This window comes from Salvelinus alpinus, chromosome 13 (assembly GCF_045679555.1).
Source record: "Salvelinus alpinus chromosome 13, SLU_Salpinus.1, whole genome shotgun sequence".
Classification (NCBI taxonomy): Eukaryota; Metazoa; Chordata; class Actinopteri; order Salmoniformes; family Salmonidae; genus Salvelinus; species Salvelinus alpinus.
This window is the reverse complement of record NC_092098.1, coordinates 32,157,869-32,185,128: the sequence shown is the minus strand read 5'-3', so window position 1 is coordinate 32,185,128 and position 27,260 is coordinate 32,157,869. Positions and strand designations below refer to the sequence as shown.

General features: G+C 41.2%; 1 protein-coding gene across 11 annotated transcripts in view; it reads left to right on the top strand.

Annotated features, from left to right (window-relative positions):
* Positions 1-27,260, top strand: part of LOC139537568 (neural cell adhesion molecule 1-like) — a 325,232-nt gene that overhangs the window by 272,046 nt on the left and 25,926 nt on the right. For 6 of the 11 annotated variants that reach the window (XM_071339021.1, XM_071339025.1, XM_071339022.1 and 3 more), the window contains 4 exons: positions 1,172-1,268; positions 2,285-2,452; positions 9,943-10,068; positions 20,212-20,259. In XM_071339021.1, coding sequence (XP_071195122.1) covers positions 1,172-1,268; positions 2,285-2,452; positions 9,943-10,068; positions 20,212-20,259 — 439 coding nt within the window. The remainder of the gene's footprint in view (positions 1-1,171; positions 1,269-2,284; positions 2,453-9,942; positions 10,069-20,211; positions 20,260-27,260) is intronic. The other 5 variants (XM_071339023.1, XM_071339024.1, XM_071339027.1 and 2 more) reach the window with 1 other exon arrangement.

Below are 27,260 nucleotides of genomic sequence, written 5' to 3'. Positions count from 1 at the left end.
GGAGGTTCTGGACTGTGCACCGTCGCAGGAGGTTCCGGACTGTGCACCGTCGCAGAAGGTTTCGGACTGTGGACCGTCGCAGGAGGTTCTGGACTGTGAAACATCGCCGGAAGCTCTGGACTGTGAACCGTCGGCGGAAGCTCTGGACTAGGGACCGTCGCCGGAAGCTCTGGACTGGGGATGCACACTGAAGGCCTAGTGTGTGGAGCCGGTACAGGTGGCACCGGGCTGGTGACACGCACTTCAGGGCGAGTGCGGGGAGCAGGCACAGGACGTACTGGGCTGTGGAGGCGCACTGGAGACCTGGTGCGTAGAGCCGGCACAAATTGTACCGGAACGATGACACACTTCGCACGGCGAGTGCGGAGAGCTGGCACAGGACGCACTGGGCTGTGAAGGCGTACTGGAGACCTGGTGCGTGGAGCCGGCACAGTTTTTACCAGACTGCTAGCACACTCCTCAGGACGAGTACGGAGAGCTGACTCAGGTGGCATCAAACAGATAACACGCTCCTTAGGGCGAATGTCGTGCATCATACACCAACACAACAACTCTCTCATTTCTCTCTCCTCCAATTTCTCCATCAACTCACTGACGGTCTCTGACTCTCTACATTCACTCTCCTCCAATTTCTCCTCTCCCTTCTCTCCTTGCGTCTGCCGCCAAGGAAGGCTTTTCGTCTCCTGCCAAGATCTCCTCCCAAGTCCAGGATATCTTCTCCTCCTTGATCTCCTCCCAAGCCCAGGATACCTTCTCCTCCTGGGCACGCTGCTTGGTCCTGTTGTGGTGGGATCTTCTGTCACGATCGTCGTAAGCATACTCGGACCAAAGCGCAGCGCGATATGGGTTCCACATGTTTATTCCATGAAACGCACAAAAACAATAAAGTGCAAACGAAACGTGACGTTCTGGAGTGCTCACAGGCAACAACTCAAAAACAAGATCCCACAAAACACAGTGGGGAAATGGATGCCTAAATATGATCCCCAATCAGAGACAACGAAAAACAGCTGCCTCTGATTGGGAACCATACCAGGCCAACATAGAAATACACAACCTAGATTAGAACACCCCCCCTAGTCACACCCCGACCTATCCAAAATAGAGAATAACAAGGCTCTCTATGGTCAGGGCGTAACAGTTGATGCAGACGTCTTATTTATTCTTCTAGGTCACCCCAGATTCCCAGAATGACTTTGGAAGCTACAACTGCACAGCCACCAACTTAATTGGAACAGAGTCCAAGGAGTTCCTCCTCATCCAAGCAGGTCAGTAAACAGGGCTTACTCTGTAATATACTGTACACAAAGATTTCACCAAGATATATTCAGATTCATATGTATTCGTTATTGTTTAATTGATTGTGAATTCATTATGAAACTATATAGCTGAACCAAGATAGCAATAGAAGTTTGTATTTTCATTTAAATGGAAGGAAAATCCAATGCATATAGTACAGCCGCCCAGTGTCGTTACCACACCTCAAGCAGTCTCAACCATTTCTGGAACAGTTCAGCGGAGGCCCACCGTGAAGTTTGGTCTTGGTTTTACTTTAGAAACCTCAAGTATTCTTCTCTGTTAGTTTCATACATCACATCTGGAGGTTGACTTACTGTTTTTAGCTTCAAGATTAGTTACTTTTCAGTTGTAAAGGTGAAGTGCCATTGTGATAAAAACATAATGGGTATAATTTCCAGGGAGTTTTCAGACATATTGGCGTTAAGTGCAAATTGAGGGCTGCTATTTTGGCGGACTATAAAGCAGTGCAGATGTCATGGGTAGTTGGCCAAGTGTTTTTTTTGTCGTCTGCAACACAGTGGTGGCATGCACTTTAACACCTTTTTTAGTAGAGTGGCAATTTGTGCTTGTGAGTGCACCAATGGGAGAACCATGCTTTATTTATTTTTGCTCGTTTTTTAAGCTCGTTTTTTAAGCAGCTTGTGTCAGTAAACCATGTGCTTCTCAGAATATCATCCCAACATGTTCTTGAGTGCCTGAGACTTGCCAAAAGGATTTGGAAGATATCGTTTGCATTATTCCATTGCAGTTAGCACAGCATTTCACATGTACTGTAGCTCCCGTCACCTGTAGTAACATGGGACTGCCAGCACCTTGAAACCGTTATTGACTGATCTCTTCACATGTGGCCCAATGATTGGATGAATCTGGCACATTTCTCTTTATGATTGGTTGAATCTTTGAAATCCTTGATCCTGATTGGCTACACATCCTGTGGGTCTCCAGGGACAGGATTAAACCTGTATGTTTCCTTGGTGTTGTGTAGATGTGCCGTCGGCGCCCGCCATCGAGCGCGTGGAGCCTTTCTCCAGCACAGCCGTCGTAGAGTTTGAGGAGCCTGATGCCAGCGGCGGAGTTGCCATCCTCAAGTATCGGGCCGAGTGGCGCATGAAGGGCCTAGACTGGACCGGCAGGGAGTACGACGCAGAGGATGGTGAGTCTCACAGACAGACAGACAGACGGACGGACGGACGGACAGACAGACAGACAGACGAACAGAACAGAACAAGATGACATTGCCAGTAGAGCAGAGCCATATACATACAGAAATGTTTCTGGAGTAGGCTAGTTTATCAAAGCAAGCCAGAAATGTGAACGTCAGCATTCAGTTTGAATAAGGCTTGTTTGTAGAAACAAGCCTAGTGTCAGAGCATTATTAATACCTTTCATATTGAGTCTTGGCCAGTGTTCTCTTGGAGGAGACAAATCCACCTCAATGGGTCCTGGATAAATAAAGTGTAAATAAAATATAAGGGGAAAGGGGATACCTATTCAGTTGCACAACTGAATGCATTCAACCGAAATGTGTCTTCCGCATTTAACCCAATCCCTCTGAATCATAGAGGTGTCAATAGGGGGAGCTGTTAGCACTTTTTTTTTTTTGACATTGCCAAATTAAACTGCCTAGTACTCAATTCTTGCTCGTACAATATGCATATTATTGTTATTATTGGATAGAAAACACTCTCTAGTTTCTATAGACGTTTGAATTATGTCTCTGAGTGAAACAGAACTCATTCTACAGCACTTTTCCTGATATGGAGTCAGATTTCAGAAATTTTGGCCTCTGGTCCCAGGTCAGTTTTAAAGTCCCTGTAATTCCTATGAGGATACAACCACTGCCCATGCCTTCCTCTAGATGTCAGTAAGAGGTGACAATTTGAATGGAGTCGATTGCGCAATCAGGGCCAGTATAAAACAGAAAAGACCGGAAGGAGCTGTCTTTTCCTGCTGCGTCTTGCGCGCGATGGACGTCGGATTTGCTCTCTTTCCAAGCGTTGGTTTAGCCACTTATATATCGCCGGTCATGTTTTTACTCGTTATAGGTGTTAAAAACATCATAAGGTAGTTAATTTAAACCGTTTTATAGCAATTTATATCCGTTTAGTGCGATTTTGAGGCATTGCTTTGTGATGCATATTGAAGCACCGGGCACGTTTCGGGGTCCCGGTCGAACGTTAGTGGTCATTTCGACGGACAAGAGGACAGCTTTCGACCAAAAGAAGATTAGACCCAAGAAAGGATACATTGCCCAAGATACTGATGGAAGAACAGCTCACAGTAAGAACTATTTATGATGATAAATCGTTGTTCTGTCGAAAAATTTAATACGCATATTCCGCCATTTTGTTTGGTATAGCTTCGCTTGGCGAACCCTGTATTGCACAGTAAGGATAATTTTAGAAATGTTATTCAGCGATTGCATTAAGAACTAATTTGTCTTTCGATTGCTGTCCACCCTATATTTTTTAGTCAAGTTTACGATTAGTTATTCATTACGCCAGATCACTGTCCAAAATGGCCCCCGACATTTTCAGGCTAGTTTTGCTAGTATTGTCATGTTATAACCACGTTTTTTTGTGGCTAAATATGCACATTTTCGAACAAACTGTATATGTATGTTGTAAAATGATGTTACAGGAGTGTCATCGGAAGAATTCTGAGAAGGTTAGTGAAAAAATTAATACATTTTGGCGATGATTACGTTATCCCTCTCTTTGGCTTGTATCAATGCTCGGGTAACGTTTGCACATGTGGTATGCTAATATAACGATTTATTGTGTTTTCGCTGTAAAACGCTTAGAAAATCTGAAATATTGTCTGAATTCACAAGAACTGTGTCTTTCCATTGCTATGCTTTGTCTATTTTTATGAAATGTTTTATGATGAGTAAATTGGTAATACACGTTGCTCTCTGTAGTAATTCTAGTCGCTTTGGGGAGATTTGTGATGGTGGCTGCAATGGCAAACTATGATTTATACCTGAAATATGCACATTTTTCTAACAAAACCTATGCTATACAATAAATATGTTATCAGACTGTCACCTGATGAGGTTTTTTCTTGGTTAGTGGCTATTTATTTCTTTATTTGGTCGAATTGGTGATAGCTAGTGATGGAGTGGAAAAATAGTGGATTAAAGAAAATGGTGTCTTTTGCTAACGTGGTTAGCTAATAGATTTACATATTGTGTCTTCCCTGTAAAACATTTTAAAAATCAGAAATGGTGGCTAGATTCACAAGAAGTTTATCTTTCATCTGGTGTCTTGGACTTGTGATTTAATGATATTTAGATGCTACAATTTACTTGTGACGCTATGCTAGCTATGCTAGTCAGTGGGGGGTGGTGGGGGGGTGATCCCGGATCCGGGTTTCTGAGGCAGTAAAAGTTAATCAACATCCACTGCACCCGAGGAGCAGTTGTTGTTGGGGGTTAACTGCTTTTCTCAAGGGTAGAACAGCAGATTTTTCCACCTTGCTGGCTCGGGGATTCAAACCAGGGACCTTTCATTTACTGGCTCAACACTCTTAACCGCTAGGCTATATGCCGCCCATCAAAACCTATGTAGGATATTGGGGTAGATATTAGAATTTGATTGTCAGTGCGGTCAGCACAACGCGCCAAATCTGTCAGGGGCTAGAAGTCTATGTGGGCTAGAATCCTGCGCGTGTCCATTTTTTGGAGCTACACTCGCCCCACACCAAATCAATTCCGAGCCCCACCTGATATCCGACATAAGATTTCTCTCCACAACCTGACCTACCAGCATAGATTTCTTCCAAGAGCCGATCTGTGACCTGCCAAATAGCACCAATTGTATTGTTTTTATGACTCCAGAGTAGGAGTAGGAGTAGTAGCTATTATTCCCCTCCCTGCATGAATTGATTTGTCTGCATGACTATTCAACATTTGGATAAAAGGAAACCATGCCATGAATTAACGATATCTTTTTAGTTTTACAATGAGATGTGGCTCATTGACATCTTAAATCGTTCTGTTGAAATGGGCCTTCTAATTACCTTTATTACCTAATGAAAGCCTATAGCCGACATAACAGACCCGGCACCAGGAAAAAGTGACCAAGGGGACAGTTGAAACCCCACATGTTTGGTGGTTCTTGCATTGGAATTATATTGAATTCGGCTTTATATAATTATGCTATACCACAGTAAACATAAAGTTCAACTGCCAAGACTCCAAAATCATTGTTTTTTAAATCTGTAGCCTCTCTGCTGCGCTATATCTGCACAATGGAAAGCGCCCTACAGCTAGGTAATGAATATAGGCTACAAGATCGATAGGGCAATTCACCTATTACAAACAGCCTATGTGAATGCAGTGTACACACAGCTATCTTACCAATATAATGCAAACGCAATGTTGAAAGTAGTAGCCTAGTTATTCATGCATGCAAACAAAAACACTGAATAGCATTTTGGCTTAGAATAACGACACAACTGCGAATAGGAAGGAACGCAAACAGAAAACAAATACTTATTTTCCACCATAATTTGCAAATAAATTCATTAAAAATCCTACAATGTGATTTTCTGGATTTTTTTTCTCATTTTGTCTGTCATAGTTGAAGTGTACCTATGATGAAAATTACAGGCCTCTCTCATCTTTTTAAGTGGGAGAACTTGCACAATTGGTGGCTGACTAAATACTTTTTTGCCCCACTGTACATGTGTCTTATACCATTTTAAAGGTAATCTTGTTGTTAATCCCACCAAAGTGTCCGATTTCAAATATGCTTTTCAGCGAAAGCACTACAAACGATTATGTTAGGTCACACCAAACCACAATAAGAACAGCCATTTTTCCAGCGAAAGATAGCAGTCACAAAAAGCAGAAATATAGCTCAAATTAATCACTAACCTTTGATGATCTTCATCAGATGACACTCATAGGACTTCATGTTACACAATACATGCATGTTTTGTTTGATAAAGTTCATATTTATAACAAAAAATCTGAGTTTACATTGGCGCGTTACATTCACTAGTTCCAAAAACATCCAGTGATAGTGCATAGCCACATCGTTTCAACAGAAATTCATCATAAATGTAGATGATAATACAAGTTATACACATGCAATTATAATACAATTACACATGCAATCTCCTTAATGGAACCGCTGTCAGATTTCAAAAAAACTACGGAAAAAGCAAACCATGCAATAATCTGAGACGGAGCTCAGAACAAGAGTCAAATTAGCCGCCATATTGGAGTCAACAGAAACTAGAAATTATATGATAAATATTCCCTTACCTTTGATGATCTTCATCACAATGCACTCCCAGGAATCCCAGGTCCACAATAAATGCTTGATTTGTTCGATAATGTCCGTTATTTATGTCCAATTAGCTACTTTTGTTAGCGCGTTTGGTAAACAATTCCAAAGTCACGAAGCGCGTTCACTAAAACCTGACGAAATGTCCAAAAGTTCCGTAACAGTCAGTAGAAACATGTCAAACGATGTATTGAATCAATCTTTAGAATGTTGTTAACATAAATCTTGAATAATGTTCCAACCGGAGAATTACATTGACTTCAGATGAGCGATGGAACGGAGCTCCCTCTCATGTGAACGCGCATGGTCAAAGAATGGTCACCTCATGGCACACGTGACTAATTCTCCTCTCATTCGGCCCCCCTTCACAGTAGAGTCATCAGACAAGTCTAGTGGAAGCTGTAGGAAGTGCAAACTCATTCATATCTCGCTGTGATTTCAATGGGATCTTGGTTGAAAATCCACCAGCCTCAGAATTTCCACTTCCTGTTTGGATTTTATCTCAGGTTTTTGCCTGCCATATGAGTTCTGTTATACTCACTGACATAATTCAAACAGTTTTAGAAACTTCAGAGTGTTTCCTATCCAATACTAATAATAATATGCATATATTAGCAACTATGACTGAGGAATTGGCCGTTTACTCTGGGCACCTCTGTGCACCTTTTATCCAAGCTACTCAATACTGCCCCTGCAGCCGGTCAAACGTTTCGAGTAGCCTTCCACAAGCTTCCCACAATAGGTTGGGTAAATTTGGCCCATTCCTCCTGACAAAGCTGGTGTAACTGAGTCAGTTTTGTAGGCCTCCTTGCTCACACACGCTTTTCAGTTCTGCCCACAAATTTTCTATGGGATTGAGGTCAGGGCTTTGTGATGGCCACTCCAATACCTTAACTTTGTTGTCTTTAAGCCATTTTGCCACAACTTTGAAAGTATGCTTGGGGTCATTGTCCATTTGGAAGACCCATTTGCGACCAAGCTTTAACTTCCTGACTGATGTCTTGAGATGTTGCTTCAATATATCCACAGCATTTTCCTTCTCATGATGCCATCTATTTTGTGAAGTTTAGCAAAGCAACCCCACAACATGATGCTGCCACCCCCGTGCTTCACGTTTGGGATGGTGTTCTTCGGCTTGCAAGCCTCACCCTTTTTCCTCCAAACATAACGATGGTAATTATGGCCAAACAGTTCTATTTTTGTTTCATCAGACTAGAGGACATTTCTCCAAAAAGTACGATCTTTGTCCCCATGTGCAGTTGCAAACCGAAGTCTGGCTTTTTTATGGCGGTTTTGGAGCAGTGGCTTCTTCCTTGCTGAGCGGCCTTTCAGGTTATGTCAATATAGGACTCGTTTTACTGTGGATATAGATACTTTGTGCCTGTTTCCTCCAGCATCTTCACAAGGTCCTTTGCTGTTGTTCTGTGATTGATTTGCACTTTTCGCACCAAAGTATGTTCATCTCTAGGAGACAGAATGCGTCTCCTTCCTGGGCGGTATGGTGGCTGCGAGATCCCATGGTGCGTACTATTGTTTGTACAGATGAACGTGGTACCTTCAGGCGTTTGGAAATTGCTCCCAAGGATGAACCAGACTTGTGATTTCTTTTGATTTTCCCATGATGTCAAGCAAAGAGGCACTGCGCTTGAAGGTAGGCCTTGAAATACATCCACAGGTACACCTCCAATTGACTCAAATTATGTCAATTGGCCTATCAGAAGCTTCTAAAGCCATGACATAATTTTCTGGAATTTTCCAAGCTGTCTAAAGGCACAGTCAACTTAGTGTATGTAAACTTCTGACCCACTGGAATTGTGATACAGTGAATTTTTTGTGAAATAATCTGTCTGTAAACAGTTGTTGGAAAAATTACTTCATGCACAAAGTAGATGGCCTAACAGACTTGCCAAAACTATAGTTTGTTAACAAGAAATTTGTGGAGTGGTTGAAAAATTTGTTTTAATGACTCCAACCTAAGTTTATGTAAACTCACAGAATGTGATTCGCAACACAACAAGCTCCTGGGTTTGTAAAACATATATTTCAATTTTTTTACATTTCCGACCCTCAATATAATTGTTCTGAACCGCGAGCTGACCTGCAGGTTGAAATAATTTTTTCATTCGACCCACTAGCTGATTTTTTTTGCGGGTCAACCGTGGGGAACCGTGGGTATCCAACCTGATGCAGGACTCTAATGTGGGCACATCTGTTGGTCTGTCTGTCTGTCTTACTCTCACATGGGATATATCAGCAGATTGTTTGACAGGCTGCTCTGTCAGCCCAGAACCCAGGGGCCACTTGTCACAGCCCAGCCTGATGCACACACACACACACACACACACACACACACACACACACACACACACACACACACACACACACACACACACACACACACACACACACACACACACACACACACACAGAAGCACCCAAACTAAAAATAACTTGGTTCACACACCAGTGATTGCAATTCTGCACACAGACACACACACATAACGGCCTGCAAATAGACATTTGCACTGTTAAAGGCCTGCCAACAAACACACGCAGATACCTACTTATGGACTAGAAAATACACACACACACAGACACAGAAACAAAACACAGACAACCTAAACATATGGCATCCTCACACACACTCCCCACGCACACACAGTGTCAAGCAATAAACATCCCCACTCACTCACTCAAACAGACAAGGGCCAGCCTCTACGCTCGCTCATACACAAAAAACAGTGCCAACATACCCCCTCTCAGATCACTCTCTTCTCCACCACACTGTCTTGCTCGATCGACAGAGAGGAGATCGAGCAATAACAGCCGGCACTCTGTCCTGCCCTCTGCTCCTCTTAGCAGAGGCCTCCCATTGCATCACTCATCCTAGAGCAAGGTTCCCCAACTGGAGGCCCCTGGGTAATTTTATTTGGCCCTTAAAGTTTTCTGAGCAATTTTGGGACATAAGACTGTAAAAACACCAGAAAATCAGCTCCAAGTAATTTTAATTTAGGAAATCTATTCCAAAGTATTCCTACGCATAGTAGCGAGATATATGTGATCGTATACAAATGTAAGCAAGGTTTGAAATGATTATGTTTTAGTCAAATATTATATCGGTTTGGGCTTCTTGCGGTCTATTTGTAGTCTACAAAAGATTTGTAATTATGTCTGGCCTGCTGACCATCCACTCAACAACAAAAAATCGGCCCAGGGCTGAATCTAGTTGATGATCCTTGTCCTTGAGCCATCCAAGACATTACAAGTGGGCTTCATCAGCCAGCCGGGTGACTAGGTCTGTGTCAATGTCTTTAATGGAGCTTTCTAAAATCCCCCTTTTCTCCGACAGGCCTGAGCATGATCACCATCGTTGGCCTGAAGCCCGAGACCTTCTATGAGGTCAAGATGTCTGCCATCAACGGCAAGGGTGAGGGCGAGAGCAGCACTCCCCTGAACTTCAAGACAGAGCCAGTCCGTAAGTGCTTCCCTCCTTCCCTGTTCCCTCCTGCAGAGAGATAGCACTCACCTGACCCGAATGCTTTTCCTCCCTATCACCACCTCGTGTAGTCTAGCCATCCAGCCGTGACCACCTATCCCCCCCAAGCCCCCAGCGCCACATGCATAATGCATCTTCCTTCTGATCTCCTTGAAGGACCAGCCACTGCGCTCCAGGGATGCATTGCCAACTGCCCCCAGCCCGTGTGTCTGTTTGCATTAGCCTTAGCGGAGTTACCAACAACCGGGTTTTCCGGTTTTCAGGGATACATCTATTTTCACCCTAGCTTCCTTTTCCGCTGAAAACTGGATGTGGGAATTCCACTGAGGTGTTTCTCTTATGCCTGTTATGTTAGGTTAGTTTTCATAGAAAGGTTGGGGAAGGAGGGGTGGGGACATACGTTTTTCAGCTAATGGGTGGTGGAAGGGGGGTGCCATCCAAATTTCCGTCCTCCCCTCCCTTTCGCTGGTCCTGGTGACCGTAGTGTCTGTGTGTGTTTGTCACACACACACACACATCACACACATAGGCCTACAGTGTTTTACCCAGTTCTGGTGTATTTTGTGCTTATCTCCCCATGAGATGTTGTTATTTCTAGAGGGCTAGACAGCCCCCTTCCCTACCCCACATACTACCCCTCCCAACCTTCAGAGCATAATTTGCTAGGTGCAGAAAACATATTGTCTCGTCTCTATCACTGTGTGTCGGCGTTCTCAGTCTACACAACTCAAACTTTTTCCATTTATTGTGAGGCTAACTTCAGTCTGTGCATTTCTGCAAGCTGTTTTGGTTCTTCATGAGGACAATGAAAGACAATATCTACGATGACAACTGTAAATGTTATCAGAGCACAATTCTTTGTCGTTTTGAGATTTTCTCTTGACAGGTATCTGATAGATCAATTCATGCTAATGCATAATCATTCAAATAAAAGGAACAACCCTCGCATCACTCACACTACACAACACAACATCAAAAACAATTTTGACAAATGTAATTTAAGGCTGCTATTTTGGTGGACTAAAAATCAGTGTAGATGTCAAGGTATTGGCCAAGTGTTATTTTGGTCGTCTGCAACACAGTGGTGACTAGCACTTTAACACATTTGTTAGTAAAGAGGCGCTGTGTGCTTGTGAGTGCACCAATCGGAGAGCCATGCTTACATTTTTCAAGCAAGTTGTAAAAAAAAAATTAACACACATAAGCCTACAGTGTTTTACCCTGTTCTGGTAAAACACACATTTACGATTAGTCTGGACACTGAAGAGTCAATTATTAAGCAATTACTAATTTCAAGATTGGCAAAAAAATTGCCCGGATCTTCAAAACTTGTAAAACATAGTGAATGTTACATTGTGCCTATGCCAGTATAATGGAAGACAACCCTTCCTATAGATTAACGGTATCTTCAGACAAATCAACACTGAGGGTTTGATATTCTGAATCTCAGATGCAGTCACAAGTAAGAAGAGGTTGTTTAAAAAAATAAAAAAAACTTGTTTTAAAAAAAATAAAAAAAATAAAACATGGAAAAGTGGTGTGTGCATATGTATTCACCCCCTTTGCTATGAAGCCCCTAAATAAGATCTGGTGCAACCAATTACCTTCAGAAGTCACATAATTAGTTAAATAAAGTCCACCTGTGTGCAATCTAAGTGTCACATGATCTGTCACATGATCTCAGTATATATACACCTGTTCTGAAAGGCCCCAGAGTCTGAAACACAACTAAGCAAGGGGGACCACCAAGCAAGCGGCACTATGAAGACCAAGGAGCTCTCCGTACAGGTCAGGGAAAAAGTTGTGGAGAAGTACAGATCAGGGTTGGGTTATAAAAAATATCCCAAACTTTGAACATCCCACGGAGCACCATTAAATCCATTATTAAAAAATGGAAAGAATATGGCACCACAACAAACCTGCCAAGAGAGGGCCGCCCACCAAAACTCATGGACCAGGCAAGGAGTGCATTAATCAGAGAGGCAACAAAGAGACCAAAGATAACCCTGAAGGAGCTGCAAAGCTCCACAGCGGAGAATGGTGTATCTGTCCATAGGACCACTTTAAGCCGTACACTCCCCAGAGCTGGGCTTTACGGAAAACATATGGAAGAAGGTACTCTGGTCAGATGAGACTAAAATTGAGCTTTTTGGCCATCAAGGAAAATGCTATGTCTGGCGCAAACCCAACACCTCTCATCACCCCAAGAACACCATCCCTACAGTGAAGCATGGTGGTGGCAGCATCATGCTGTGGGGGTGTTTTTCATAGGAGGCACTCTTTTCATGCAGGGACTGGGAAACTGGTCAGAATTGTAGTAATGATGGATGGAGCTAAATACAGGGAAATTCTTGAGGGAAACCTGTTTCAGTCTTCCAGAGACTGGGACGGAGGTTCACCTTCCAGGAGGACAATGACCCTAAGCATACTGCTAAAGCAACACTCAAGTGGTTTAAGGAGAAACATTTAAATGTCTTGGAATGGCCTAGTCAAAGCCCAGACCTCAATCCAATTGAGAATCTGTGGTGTATGACTTAAAGATTGCTGTGCACCAGCGGAACCCATCCAACTTGAAGGAGCTGGAGCAGTTTTGCCTTGAAGAACGGGCAAAAATCTCAGTGGCTAGATGTGCCAAGCTTATAGAGACATACCCAAAGAGACTTGCAGCTGTAATTGCTGCAAAAGGTGGCTCTACAAAGTATTGACTTTGGGGGGGGTGAATAGTTATGCACCCTTAAGTTTTCAGTTTTTTTTCTTCTTATTTCTTCTTTGCTTCACAAGAAAAAATATTTTGCATCTTCAAAGTGGTAGGCATGTTGTGTAAATCAAATGATACAAACCCCCCAAAAATCCATTTTAATTCCAGGTTGTAAGGCAACAAAATAGGAAAAATGCCAAGGGGGTGAATACTTTCGTAAGCCACTGTATACGCAGAGTAGCACGGGCATAGGGGGAACATTCAATCTGAAAATATAGAGATTAATTTACTCACAGAACAGTTTATGATTGCGCCTCTTTTTGGATGTTTTATTAAGGCCACTTTACACAGTCACTGGATCTAATTTGTAAGAGCTACGTAATAAAATAGCATAATATGAATCTGCCGAGATTCACACACTGTGGTAGCCATCTCAAAACACTGAAGGAATTAGAGAGTTGGAATGGAAAAGCGACCCCATCTTTTATTTTCTCCCTCCTAGTTTGTCAGTCATGCTGAGCGGTGTTGCTGTACGTGGTAGTTAAGGTTATTATCTCTAGGTTTATTCACTTCTGATTCAACACATTTAAGGCAGTCTGATTCTGTTTTGCTTCTTGCCACGCTTCCATCTGTGCTTTTCACCCTCTGTGCTTCTGTAGCAACCACCCTTAGCTCCCACTTAGATTGACCCTTTTTTCAGTCTGAAGTCTAGAGGGTTGCCTTGTCCTGTTACTTCATCGTAATTTGGAGCATTGAGTACCATAATAAGTCATAATTCTCTATTACTCTATTTGATAATGTTCTGAATGTTTTTCTCACCTTGAAAGTACTGTGACATTATTTGAAGTCTGTCCAGAATGCTAAACATGCCTAATTTATAAGGTACATTGATTAGGTATGTTTATTTTACGGCTCATGAGCTCTATATATCTATGAAATATTTTTTACTGAAAGTAGTTACAGTGCCTTCAGAAATTGTTCATACCCCTTCTCCTTTTCCACATTTTGTTGTATTGCAGCCTGAATTTAAAATGGCTACAATTTTGACTTTTTGTCCCTGGCCTAAACACAATACCCCATAATGTCAAAGTGGAATTTAAACAAAGTAATTCAAAATGAAAAACTGAAGTGTCTTGAGTTAATAAGTATTAAACCCCTTTTTATTGCACGCCTAAATAAGTTCAGGAGTAAAAAAGTCACATAATGAGCTGCATGGATAGTGTTTAACATGAGTTTTGAATGACTACCTCATCTCTGTACTCCACACATACTGTACAAGTATCTGTCCCTCAGTGTCCCCCAGTGAATTTCAAACCCAGATTCAACCATAAAGACCAGGGAGGTTTTCCAATACCTCGCAAAGAAGGGCACCTATTGGTAGATTGTTTTAAAAAAAAGCAGACATTGAATATCCCTTTGAGCATAGTGAAGTTATTAATTACACTTTGGATGGTGTATCAATATACCCAGTCATTACAAAGAGAGCAGCATAGCACCCTGCATCCCTCTGCTGGTTTTTCTCTGAAACTAAGCAGGGTTGATTCTGGTTGGTCCCTGGATGGGACCCCAGTTGCTGTTGGAGGGCCAGTAGGAGGCACTCTTTCCTCTGGTCTGAAAATAAAAAATATCCCAATGCCCCAGGGCAATGATTGGCCTGTGTAAGGTGGTGTATTTTGTCCTGACTCTCTGTGGTCATTAAAGATACCATGGCACTTATTGGGCTTAATTCCCAATCTTGCCCTCATACCATCATGACCACCTAACCATCCCCAGCTTTCAATTGGCTCATTCATCCCCCCTCCTCTCCCCTGTAACTGATCCCCAGGTTGTTGCTGTAGATGAGAATGTGTTCTCAGTCAACTTAACTGGTAAAGTAAGGGTTAAATATACTGAACAAAAATATAAATGCAACAATTTCAAAGATTTTACTGAGTTGCAGTTCATATAACGAAATCAGTCATTTGAAATAAATAAATTAGGCCCTAATCTATGGATTTCACATGACTGGGCGAGGGTGCAGCCGTGGATGGACCTTGGAGGGCATACGCCCACCCACCCACAGCCAATCAGAATTAGTTTTTCCCCACAAAAGGGCTTTATTACAGACAGAAATACTCAGCAAGCCCCCCCCCCCCCCCCCTCCGTGTAATGATCATGCTGTTTAATCAGCTTTTTGATATGCCTTACCTGTCAGGTGGATGGATTATCTTGGCAAAGGATAAATACTAACTAACAGGGATGTAAACAAATTTGTGCACAAAATGTGAGAACCTTTTTTGTGCCTATGGAACATTTCTGTGATTTTTTTTATTTCAACTCATGAAACATGGGACAAACACCTTACATGTTGCATTTATATTTTTGTTCAGTGTAAAAACAAAGGAAGGAAACCGCTCAGGGATTTCACCATGAGGCCAATGGTGAATTAAAACAGTTAGTTTAATGGCTGTGACAGGAGAAAACTGAGGCTGGATCAACAACATTGTAGTACTCCACAATACTAACCTAAATGACAGAGTGAACAGAAGGAAGCCTTTACAGAATAAACAATATTCCAAAACATGCATCCTGTTTGCAACAAAGTTGGGGCAAAGCAATTCATTTTTTGTCCTTAATACAAAGTGTTATGTTTGGGGCAAATCCAATACAACACATTACTGAGTACCACTCTCCATATTTTTAAGCATAGTGGTGGCTGCATCATCTTATGGGTGTTGTTGTAATTGTTAAGGACTGGGAAGTTTTTCAGGATAAAAAATAAACAGAATGGAGCTAAGCACAAGCAAAATCCTAGAGGAAAACCTGGTTCAGTCTGCTTTCCTCTGGACACTGGGAGATTAATTCACCTTTCAGAAGGACAATAACCTAAAACACAAGGCCAAGTAGAGTTGCCAACCAAGAAGACCGTGAATGTTCCTGAGTGACCAGGTTACAGTTTTGACTTAAATCGTCCTGAAAATCTATGGCAAGACCTGAAAATGGTTGTCAAGCAATGATCAACAACAAATTTGACAGAATTTGTAAACCATCTATTTTTGTAAATTTGATATTTCTGTATTTAATTTTCAATACATTTGCAAAAATTTCTAAAAACTTGTTTTCAATTTGTCATAATAGGGTATTGTGTGTAGATGTTTTTAATCCATTTTGAATTCAGGCTGTAACACAACATAATGTGGAATAGATCAAGATGCGTGAATACTTTCTGAAGGCACTGTATACTTTACCAAAGTGAACTATCCCATTATCACTGTTTGTCATGGTTCATATTTAGTTGTGAAGTGACAGGACAGTCACCTTCTACCATTTTTGTACATTTCTGTTTTAATTGTTTCTGTTTCTTCTGATTTTGTTCATGTTTACCCGTCTATTTTTGTTCAATTGGACTTCTCAGGCTATACTTTCACAAGTAAGTTTCTGATCTCCCTGTCTTTGCTTCCTTTTCTTTGACTTTTGTTTTCATTTCATCCATTTATTTTAAACATTTATGTAAAAAACTGAATTAACAATTGCTAGTTGTATAGATGAAAAACATATTTTCAATGGACAATTGAATTAGCTTTGTTTCGTTATCTCATTGAATTAAGAATTATACTTGGCCATTACCTCAAAGCTTTGATTGGGGCATTTGGTATTTGCTTTCAATAAATTAAAACGCTCACACAATAACTCTTGTCTCAAACATTTCCAGACGGCATACCATTTCATTACTCTAACGTGGACTCAGGTTTGTTTTAGTCATATTGTAGTTTCTAAGCAGACTTTGAGCGTGTGATACATGAGTGACCATGTACCGTGCAATCCCATAATTCCATAGCTCATTTTTAGGCAATTGCTTCTCCCGTGTGCATCTTGTCCCCTCTCCCTTTGTACAGTGAACTGATTGACCCCTGATTGACTTCAAATAGTCACTCAATCCTTAGCCAATTGTACAGATACTCAGTAATTCATATGAACATAATGAGCAATAACAACATGTTGGACAGTGTTTTTGCCCATACAGCAGCGTATACAAACAAAGACAAAGAACTGAGCCGCATTATCAGCCAAAGGGAAATATAAATATTCAGTGCCATTAGTTTCTCAATGATGACTCATTGTTTATGTGGCCCAATTTAAATGTAGCCTGAGATATCGGCAACAGACAGGATCCAGCCGTGGTTGGGTTTGATGGTTTGTTGCCGTTCATAAAGGGATACTTTGGGATTTTGGCAATCTGCATCCAGTATGAAGGAAGTTAAGTGGTAGTTTCGTGAGCCAATGCTAACTAGCATTAGCACAATGACTGGACGTCTATTGTATCTACTAGTATGATATCAGTTACCATAGACTTCCAGTCATTGCACTAATGCTAGTTAGCAATTGCACTAACACTAGTCAGCAACTTCCTTCAAACTGCACGCGAGACATAAAAATGGTATCCACAAACTAATCTGACTCTGGCAAAAATTGGCAAAATTCTGAAGTATCCCTTTAAGGCATCCCTAATTCACCGGGCATCAGCTTTTCCACCGGGTTTATTGCATCTCTGTTCAGCCATGACAGTGTGAGGCACCATTACAGAGAAGCCTATTTTTCCCCCTCATAAGACCCTAGTACAAAAGGCAGAGAAGCGCAACAAAGACAATATCTCATAATTATGCTGATTCTCTTATGTGGTTATGTTTGGAGGAGATGGATACCAGCATCTGTTTTTATTGTGGAGGTTAACCTGCCTGGATGGGAGAGGTGATTGGTGGGATAATGGTTTGAACACTCCAAACACACACTTAACATTCACCAGGGCCTGCATGACTAGCCAGGAGCACAGGGATGGCATAGACTTTAGTCTTCTCTGTTGCTGTATGCAGTTACGGTACTACTGTATTTCCAGGGTGTAAGGGACAACTTGTAAATCTAGACAAAAGCTGTTGATATTAAATGGCATATAATTAAATAATTACTTTAAAAACATATAGATCAGATATATTTAATATATATAATTATGTTATACAAGTTTTAAACTAATCTCCTTTAATTAGTGTGTGTGTGCAGGCGTGTGTGTCATAGTACTAATTTAGGAGGACTCAGGGTTTACAAGATGGGCCATAGTGAATGCTCTCTTGTACATTTCTGTGTCATGCCATTGTTCTACACAGTGTCTCCATCAATTGGGTACAGAAGACATGTCTTAGTTTTTGAAATACAGTGACCCAAGTTAAAACAATTAAAAGTCCATAGTGTCCACAACCACCCTTATAGAAGTCCTACTAGAATAAGAGGTAAGCCAGGTGTCCACAGAACCTGCAAAGGGATATGACGATTCTCTAGGGACTCCACCCGATGACCCACAGAGGGCAGCGGGTAACACAGCTGTTCCTGTAGAAGGGCCCCTCCTTGTTGCCATGACAACACAGAGCCTTGCACCGGTCAAGGCAACAGAGACCCAGTGACCCATGGCAATAGCCTTGAGGACAACTCTGTAGATTGCATGTATAAGGGAGTCTTACCTCTGTAGGTAGAGGAAGTCACCAGTAAGCCGGCCATGGTGGTCGAGGCTGAGGTGGTGGAAGGAACTATGGAGACTGTTCTAACGTCAGCAACCACACCTCAAATTACATATACAACAGCAGCTACCTCACAAAATGCTCCCTACACACTCACACAGCTTTCCAGCTGGTGATCTGACGTAATTGAAGAGTGAGTATGCCTTTCTAAGGGATGGCTCAGCCTCTTTCTCCCTGTCTCTTGGCATTTTTCAACTAATTGGTTTTTCAGAAACCCTTCTAACATGATGTGCCTTGGCTATGGCACCATGGGAACCTGGCTATAAATACCTCGGCTGCCTCTCAGCTTTTATGCAATTGCAGTGAAACAAAAATATAATGTTTATTGGTTATTATGTAGCTATCCAAAATGTGATTTCCAGTCTGCTCTAAGCGTCCGTCTCTCCCCAGCACGCTTGTGCGGACCGAATCCCTATTAATAATTAAAAGGTTGAGAAGATTTTTCTTTAGGTCATTTTTGCATTCTCTCAAAATGTATTATCTGCCATGGACCTTACCACAAATATGTGGTTTGCAATATCTGCGGTTTGCCAGACATAGTTGCTGGCCTGCTCATGCAAGACGGATTATCACTCAAATTCTAACCGGTGAAACAACTCTATTGTGAATTTCTGATTGTACTTCTGTTTCTGAACTGATGACAACTTAAAGGCAGTCAAGCAGTGTGAAGCTTCTTTGCGAAGTCGATGGCTTATGAGCGTTTCTTGCAAATATCATGACAAAAGCAGGCATGCTTTTTTCAAAGATTTGTGGAATGGATTATTGCTTTCTGCAATGCTGCTCTACTTCCAAATTAAAACATTTCTCCTTTTTAAATTGACAGTGTTCTACCAAGTCTTTTTCACTCTGGGTGGAGTTGTTCTGTCAATGGCCGCAGTGTTACTTTTATCATTTGGTGTCTTTGTCTGCCATACCATTCCTCACCTCATTTACAGTATATCTAAGGAAAGCCTGACCCACTTGAAGCAACAACTTAGGTTCCCTTAGACAGTTCTACCCTCACTTGTGTACAAATAGAGCCTGGTAAATTAGGCATTGATAGTCCATTTTATGGTTCACTTGCACAATATGCTTTTGTCACTAATAACAAGATTTTAGATGTTCACAGTTAATTGAGTCATACAAGAGAATAGTTTCTCATATAACTATTTTCAGCTGACTACCAATGATACATTTTCATTGTCATGAGTCTGCACAAATCTGTGGTTCTTACAAGAACACCTACCTTGTGGGTAATGACTCATGATTATCTTGAGAAAGCAGCTTGGTTGGAATGAATTGTGTTTGTGTTGATAACGTGGGTTCAATTCTAATGATAATTGTCGAACATAGACCAACAGCTATACAACCTGCTTCAAACAAGGCTTATGGAAACTCATCTTCTGCTCTTAGGAATTTTAATGTGGGGAGGTCAATATGTATTTAGAATTCACAGGGCTACCTGCTGGTGTTCCTAATGAAGATAAGAATATGATAATGTACATTAAATGAGTGTGAAACTTTAGTTTATTACAGTACAATGTAGATTCCAGCTGATTTTAATGATAAAACACAGTTAAATACGTTCCATAATAGAAGCATCTCAGGTAATGGTATGAGCAGACCTGTGGTATGACGCATTCTTATGATGAATGTGATGTTGTACTGTACATCATGATTTTGAAGTGCTCTTGTTCATGAGGTGTTTCATGCTGCTCAGCATAAGCCTTATCTGAAAGTCGATATGACGCTCTATGGTGTGGTGGTGCCAGTGGATGACTGATGTGTACCGAGGGGGTGCTCTGCCATCAGGACGTTCAGTCGTCTGTAACACTAACGACTTGCACTGCCCTCTGGGGAATCGCGGGCACCTCTCACCATGTTTTCACCATCTTGCAGTTTCGTCAGTGACACCAACCTTCATTCCTTCAACCAGTGCAGCCCTTAGTGAGTATGCCGGTGTGTCTCCCTCTACCCCCCAATCTCCCTCTCTATGCCTGCTTGGTCTCACCACTGCTTAGTGCTACTCGCTCGGCTTCAGAGACGAGGAGCTACTGATGTACTGTTATTAGTTATAGGGTTGGTCAGTGATACAGAGAGACAGTCAGGCAGTCACTGACTCTGCTCACTGCTTCAATCCTTAGTATAGTTCCACTGACTAACCTCAGCCAGCAAGAAACAGGTTGCCCTCTACTTAAAACAGGTTGCCCTCTACTTAAAACAGGTTGCCCTCTACTTAAAACAGGTTGCCCTCTACTTAAAACAGGTTGCCCTCTACTTAAAACAGGTTGCCCTCTACTTAAAACAGGTTGCCCTCTACTTAAAACAGGTTGCCCTCTACTTAAAACAGGTTGCCCTCTACTTAAAACAGGTTGCCCTCTACTTGATATGAATTCAGTTAACCCCAAACGCATGTATTACAAAACACTGTGCTTTTGGTATCGGCCCCCACAGTTTGGCGTGTGTTTGATTTCAAGGAATTTAGAGTGGGTTTTACAGACATTCTTCTTTAATGTCGAAGCAGTACAGTGCAGCATGCAGCACACATCTGATTACAGGCTTGATCACTGTAACATTAGCTAACACTGCTGCATGTTGTCTGATTAGTCTAAAGAAGGGAGCTACCGTCCGGCCATTAACTAACATCTCCACCATTAGCTTTAGCACACCTAGAGCTTCTCTGCCCTTTAGATATATAGCTAGTCTCCTTATTTTGTACATTCCATTCTCTGTCTTTCTTCTGTCTTTCCCCCGGTGGCTATGGTATTGACAATGACGTCAGATAATATTTGGGGTGTTCCATGGCTAACCATGACAGAGTGCATTTCATATACACTACATGACCAGAGGTATGTGGACACCTGCTCGCCGAACATCTCATTCCAAAATCATGGTCATTAACATGGAGTTGGTCCCTCCTTTGCTGCTATAACAGCCTCCCACTCTTTTTGGAAGGAGGGCCACAAGAGCATTAGTGAGGTTGGCCACTGATGTTGGGCGCCTATGCCTGGCTCGCAGTCGGCGTTCCAATTCATCCCAAAGGTGTTCGATGGGGTTGAGGTCAGGGCTCTGTGCAGGCCAGTCAAGTTCTTCCATACTGATCTCGACAAACCACTTCTGTATGGACCTCGCTTTGTGCACGGGGGCATTGTCATACTGAAACAGGAAAGCGCCTTCCCCAAACTGTTGCCACAAGGTTGGAAGCACAGAATCGTCTAGAATGTCATTGTATGCTGTACTGTTAAGATTTCCCTTCACTTGATCTAACGGTCCTAGTCCGAACCATGAAAAACAGCCCCAGACCATTATTCCTCCTCCACCAAACTTTACAGTTAGCACTATGCATACGAGCAGGTAGCTCCTGGCATCCGCCAAACCAAGATTCGTCCGTCGGACTGCCAGATGGTGAAGCGTGATTAATCACTCCAAAGAACACATTTCCACTGCTCCAGTGTCCAATGGCGGCGAGCTTTACACCACTCCAGCCGATTGCGCATTGTGATCTTAGGCTTGTGTGCCCTTCTTGGCCATGAAAACCCATTTCATGAAGCTCCTGATGAACAGTTCTTGTGCTGACGTTGCTTCCAGAGGATGTTTTGATCTCCGTAGTGAGTGTTGCAACCTAGGACAGACGATTTTTACACACTACACGCTTCAGCACTCGGCGGTCCCGTTCTCTGAGCTTGTGTGGCCTACCACTTTGCGGCTGAGCCGTTGTTGCTCCTAGATGTTTCCCCTTCACAATAACAGCACTTACAGTTGACCCAACTCGAGCAGGGCAGACATTTGACGAACTGACTTGCTGGAAAGGTGGTATCCTATGACGGTGCCACGTTGAAAGTCACTGAGCTCTTCAGTAAGGCCATTCTACTGCCAATGTTTGTCTATGGAGATTGCATGGCTAGGTGCTTGATTTTATACACCTGTCAGCAACGGGTGTGACTGAAATAGCCGAATACACTCATTTGAAGGGGTGTCCACATACTTTTGTATATATAGTGTACTTGTGTCTAAGGGAGCCTGGTTTGACAGACAGAAAAACAAAACAGATTATTCTGACAGACTGGGGATTTCTGAAAGATAACTGATCTTTGATTTTTTTTTAAAGAGAGGATGACAGTGTCTGCTACTTTCAATTGGACAATGTTGTGCTGCCAGCAGCATGCTGTGCTCTGGAGCATGGCTATAGTGATGGTAATACAATAAATAACATGAAGACCAGATAGCGTTGAAAACAGACAGCTGGGCCCGGTTTCCTGATAGCAATGAATTTAGGCTTACAAGTGTTTTAACAATGTATCTTTCTTACAAACAGTCGAAGATGTAACATGCGTTTCCCAAAACAACACGCAGAGAACGGTCACTAAGTGCGTCGTTGGAGCATGTGTCGATACTGATAGGATTGAAAGAAATGGAGCGCTGATCTGGATCAGCTTTCCCCATTCAAATATTTCCTTAACATTAGAATTATTTCACAATACTGACAACGGATCAGCTCCTAAAGAGATATTACCACCTACGGCCGCAAATATTGAGGCGGCTTATTTTAATGCTTCCCAATAAAAATGCCTACTTAAATCACCAATTTGGCACATCATTGCGCACATGTTAGGCTACACATTACAAATGACAGACAGTAGTCTACAAGTAGCAAAACATAACAAAATTAATTGAACACTAAGTGTATTTCAACATGATTGAAATAGGCCTATAGCCTACTGTTTATATTTTAATGCAGTCATCTCGGGTTTTCATTTAAATCATATTTTTATACGTCGCTTGTTTGTATCAATTGCAAATACATTGGTAACTTTGTATTTGTAGTCAACAAATTATCGCTAGTCACAGATAGACGGATAACGTATGTGATTCTATGTTCAGCGGAGATCTTCTGTGTATAAAATGACGCGGGAGGGCAAAAAAAGCATATAATGATGCATTTAGCTGTTCTAAGAGTGGTCTAATGCAGGCGTTAGATTACGAGCGTTTTCAAGTACAACGTTAATAATGATGTTTTTGGGAAACAGCTTGGTGATTTAACGATGCTCCTACGAAGGTTCTAACGATGAGTTTAGCCTTAAGATGCTTTTGTGAAACTGGGCCCAGGACTTTAATTTTCCCAGTATCTTTAACAGATTTATGAATACCAAACAGTAGGGATGTTAATCTGTCCTAACATAAATCCTGTGACTCATGAAAAGAGAAGGAAGAAAGGGGGGGGAAAGGAGGGATAAAATAAAAATGCTCAGGTGGCAAAGAATGAGAGGCATGGATGAGCAACTTCTTATTATAAGATTAAGCTATGCTCTTTTATATCATGTTACTGAGACTCATGGTTGTTGATGACAGTTACTGATGAGATCATTTTTTTATTGATTAGAAAACGTGGTTTGTTTGCAGGATAATGTGTTTTAATGAGGATTTTGAAGTTCCCACATTGGTAACCTAGCCATATGTTTCATGCTCTTGGGAGAGGTAAAGGCTACATACATGTTCGGGAAAGGTAAATCAGGTTTCCCTAAGGTATTGTTAGGATAAACATAGCTGATTTGATTGGCTGTAAATTAGGAAGCTGCTATGGGTCAACATTGGGTCCTCGTGTGTGTGTGTGTGTGTGTGTGTGTGTGTGTGTGTGTGTGTGTGTGTGTGTGTGTGTGTGTGTGTGTGTGTGTGTGTGTGTGTGTGTGTGTGTGTGTGTGTGTGTGTGTGTGTGTGTGTGTGTGTGTGTACTATTTGTTGAATTGCTGGTATCTATCTACTGTGAAAAATATAAGGAAGCCTGAGGAACTATTTTGTAGGTCATGTACCAGGCTAACCAATATACATCATATAACAGCGGTATAATAACACTGCTCTATTAGTTACTAATTCGATTTTGACTCACCTGTAGAATGATAAGTTGTAGAGCTTATAGGCTCTATGTAACTAATATTAACAAATCAGTAATTATTCAATACTGATTGCCTTCACGTGTGATTAGTATTCTAGTTAGCTAAATGTGAAAAATGGCATGAGGGATTTTTCCTCAAGGCTTCAGGTGTGTTAACAAGTGTGCGTTCCTTATATGCATTTGATACCAGGTAATTGGAGTAAGTATGTTGCATGTCTAATGATGTTTATAATTGATTAAACGAGGTTCAGAGTCCACTCAGTGTTGCTGTGATTCATGTTTATTTCCTCTATGAACATATTGAACATTATTTCTTAAAGTATGGGACTTTATACTATGGTATGGGTTTATTCTGCATTCTCATACATCGAGGCCATATATTTTGACAATATGACCTCAGAGATACAGTATGTATCCTAAAGTCCTACAATGTGTGAGGACTTCAGCTATCTCATTTAGCTATCTCATCTGTTGCTGATCAACCCCCCCACCTGCAAATGTGGTCATATTGTTGTTGTCATATACCATATTTAGTTGCACATATGACATTTGACAATGTGCTTTGTCAATCAGTATTGTCAATACTGCAGAGTTTCCTCTGGTTTTCTTTTCTTTTACACAACTTGGTTGGAGCCAAAATGTACAATGTACACAGAAAACAAGGTTCTATGAAGACCCTTTAAGGTCAAGAGTTTACCTAAATATATGCTACAGTCTTATACAAAGCCATTATTTTGTTTGTGTAGAAATAGAGTATGAAAAATTCCAGTCCAGAGGAAATACTGTTTCAAAGAAAGATGCATGAGGCAATTTTGGACGGACAGCATTTCATGGAATTGGCATCTAGTTCACACAAAAACATTACAGTGACATATCTTAGCCTGCGTATATGAGCCTGCTTATTCCTGGTCATGACATATCTATTCAATACACTGAAAACCCGAAACTGGATGTCTTTAAAATGCTTCATGTATCTAGTTGCTGTACATGTTTTCTATGTCTATTTGATGTGTAAAGAAGTTCTGTTGTGAACTTATGTATTTCTTTTTGTCATTTGTGTTTCTGTTTTGTATCATTTTGTCTTTAACTTTCTTATTGTTTTGTACCTTACCCATGTTTACATCATTTAAAAAATGTTTTGTATTTTCCATGTGACCCCCCCCTCCACTTTCCTTTCAACCAATCATGTGCCTGCGTATCATATGACTTTGTCATGTGGCTCTTGCATGGTGCTGATGATGTCGTCTTCGTTGGTGAACAGAAGGTAATTTTTTTTGTTCTGTTTGGTCAATTCGTATTACATCAATAAGCATCAGTGGGAAACTAGATTTGATTTTAAGCTAAAATAATCTACTTTGATAGAACAATAGAGAGCAACCATTGAATAGATTTTGACCTTAGGTCAACTTGCATTCTATCCAGTCATATTACTACAATTGTATGTAGATTTGTGTATGCTTACTTGGTATCCCACTAAGAGAGAGGGTATAATTCACGTTTTTTCTGAGAGGTGTATATTTCCCTCATTGCCTTCTTAAAAGCTATACATCACATAATATATTACATATGCTGCTATATAGCTATCAGTGAGCATTACATAATGAAGTTGGAGATAAGCAAATGGTTGACCTCTAACCCTGATGTATTTTCTAGAGTTTTCTTTTTTGGTGCCGCCGATGGCTATCATATGCAAACAGAACATATTTTTAAAGCACTTTTTTGAAACCATCACCTATAGCAACTGCATCGCACTCTCATTGAATTTTATTTACCTGGATTGACCTACTCATCCATGGAGTTAATTCCTTTTCAAACTCTGTCTCCCAGAATGCTTTTCTGGACAGACTAACAGTGGTATTCACCCCATATTACTGCATGCATGCAAGTTCACTCCTCTTTCCTCCAACTCCCTTGTTTCTTTTCTACTGTCTCACCAGACAGAAAGTTCTGGTCTGTCTGCATGTATGTCCTGTCTGTCTGTCTGTGTTTGTCTTCCAGAGTGCCTCTGTGTTATTCACATGTATTGATACAGACTGAAAACTTACAGTCCCATTTACAATTCATGAGTTCTTTAACCCATCTGGTGTGACAATAATCTTTCCATTGCATTTGGGCACAACAAACCTATCAATAAGCTCATTTGTTCACACATGCGTGGATGTCTTTAAAAGAGCTGGAAAAGTGAATAATAATTTAGGTGATTCAGGGAAGGTAGCTCAAGTTTTATTTACTCCAGAGCATAATTGCCTTTAACCATGTCAGTTCATGTCAGTTAGAGTAAAGGATCTGACAAATAAAACCTTTTTGTCTAATGTAACATTCAGAAATTGATATGATGAATATATGCACTACTGTGCAGACACACTTAAAGTAATGCTATCTGTACAGTATTTATTTAGAGAGACCAATAAAAAGGTTGAGTTATTGTTGCATCAGATGAAAATGGGGATGATCATGCGACTATCACAAATTGATACTTCAAAATATACCCGAATCACTACATATTGAATAAAAGCGGTGTTTGCATGATAGAGCATGTTTTTGTTAATATCTCTAATTCATGTATAACCTTAATGGCTCTTCTTTCTTCTTAGCATTTGGAAAAACCTCACCTAACTGGGAATGATGCTCATGACTGGATAAACTATGAATATAACTCTCTGTACATGCCACCATTTTGACTGCTTTTTCTTATCACTAACCCTGTTTATTTCAATTCCGGCATCATATCATGCTTATTACTCCAAGACTATTTATTCTAATGCATTTTCAAGAGAATGTAATCAGATAATCTGAGATCAAGAACAAGTGCCTTCACGCATGCCTAATTGACTAATTGGGTAATCCCTGCAATTAATGTTTGAAGTGTCATTAATTAAGATACAACTCAATTTAAATAAAAATGAAAGAAAGTACTCAGCTTTTCAGGGCCAAGGTAGAGGATAATGAAAAATCCAATCATCATAGGATTCAGTCAGGTTGAAGTCAGGGAGCTTTAGGCCAAGATCCACTTGATCGGGTGGGCAAAAGTGGAGCAGGTTTCAACTGTCTGTCTTTA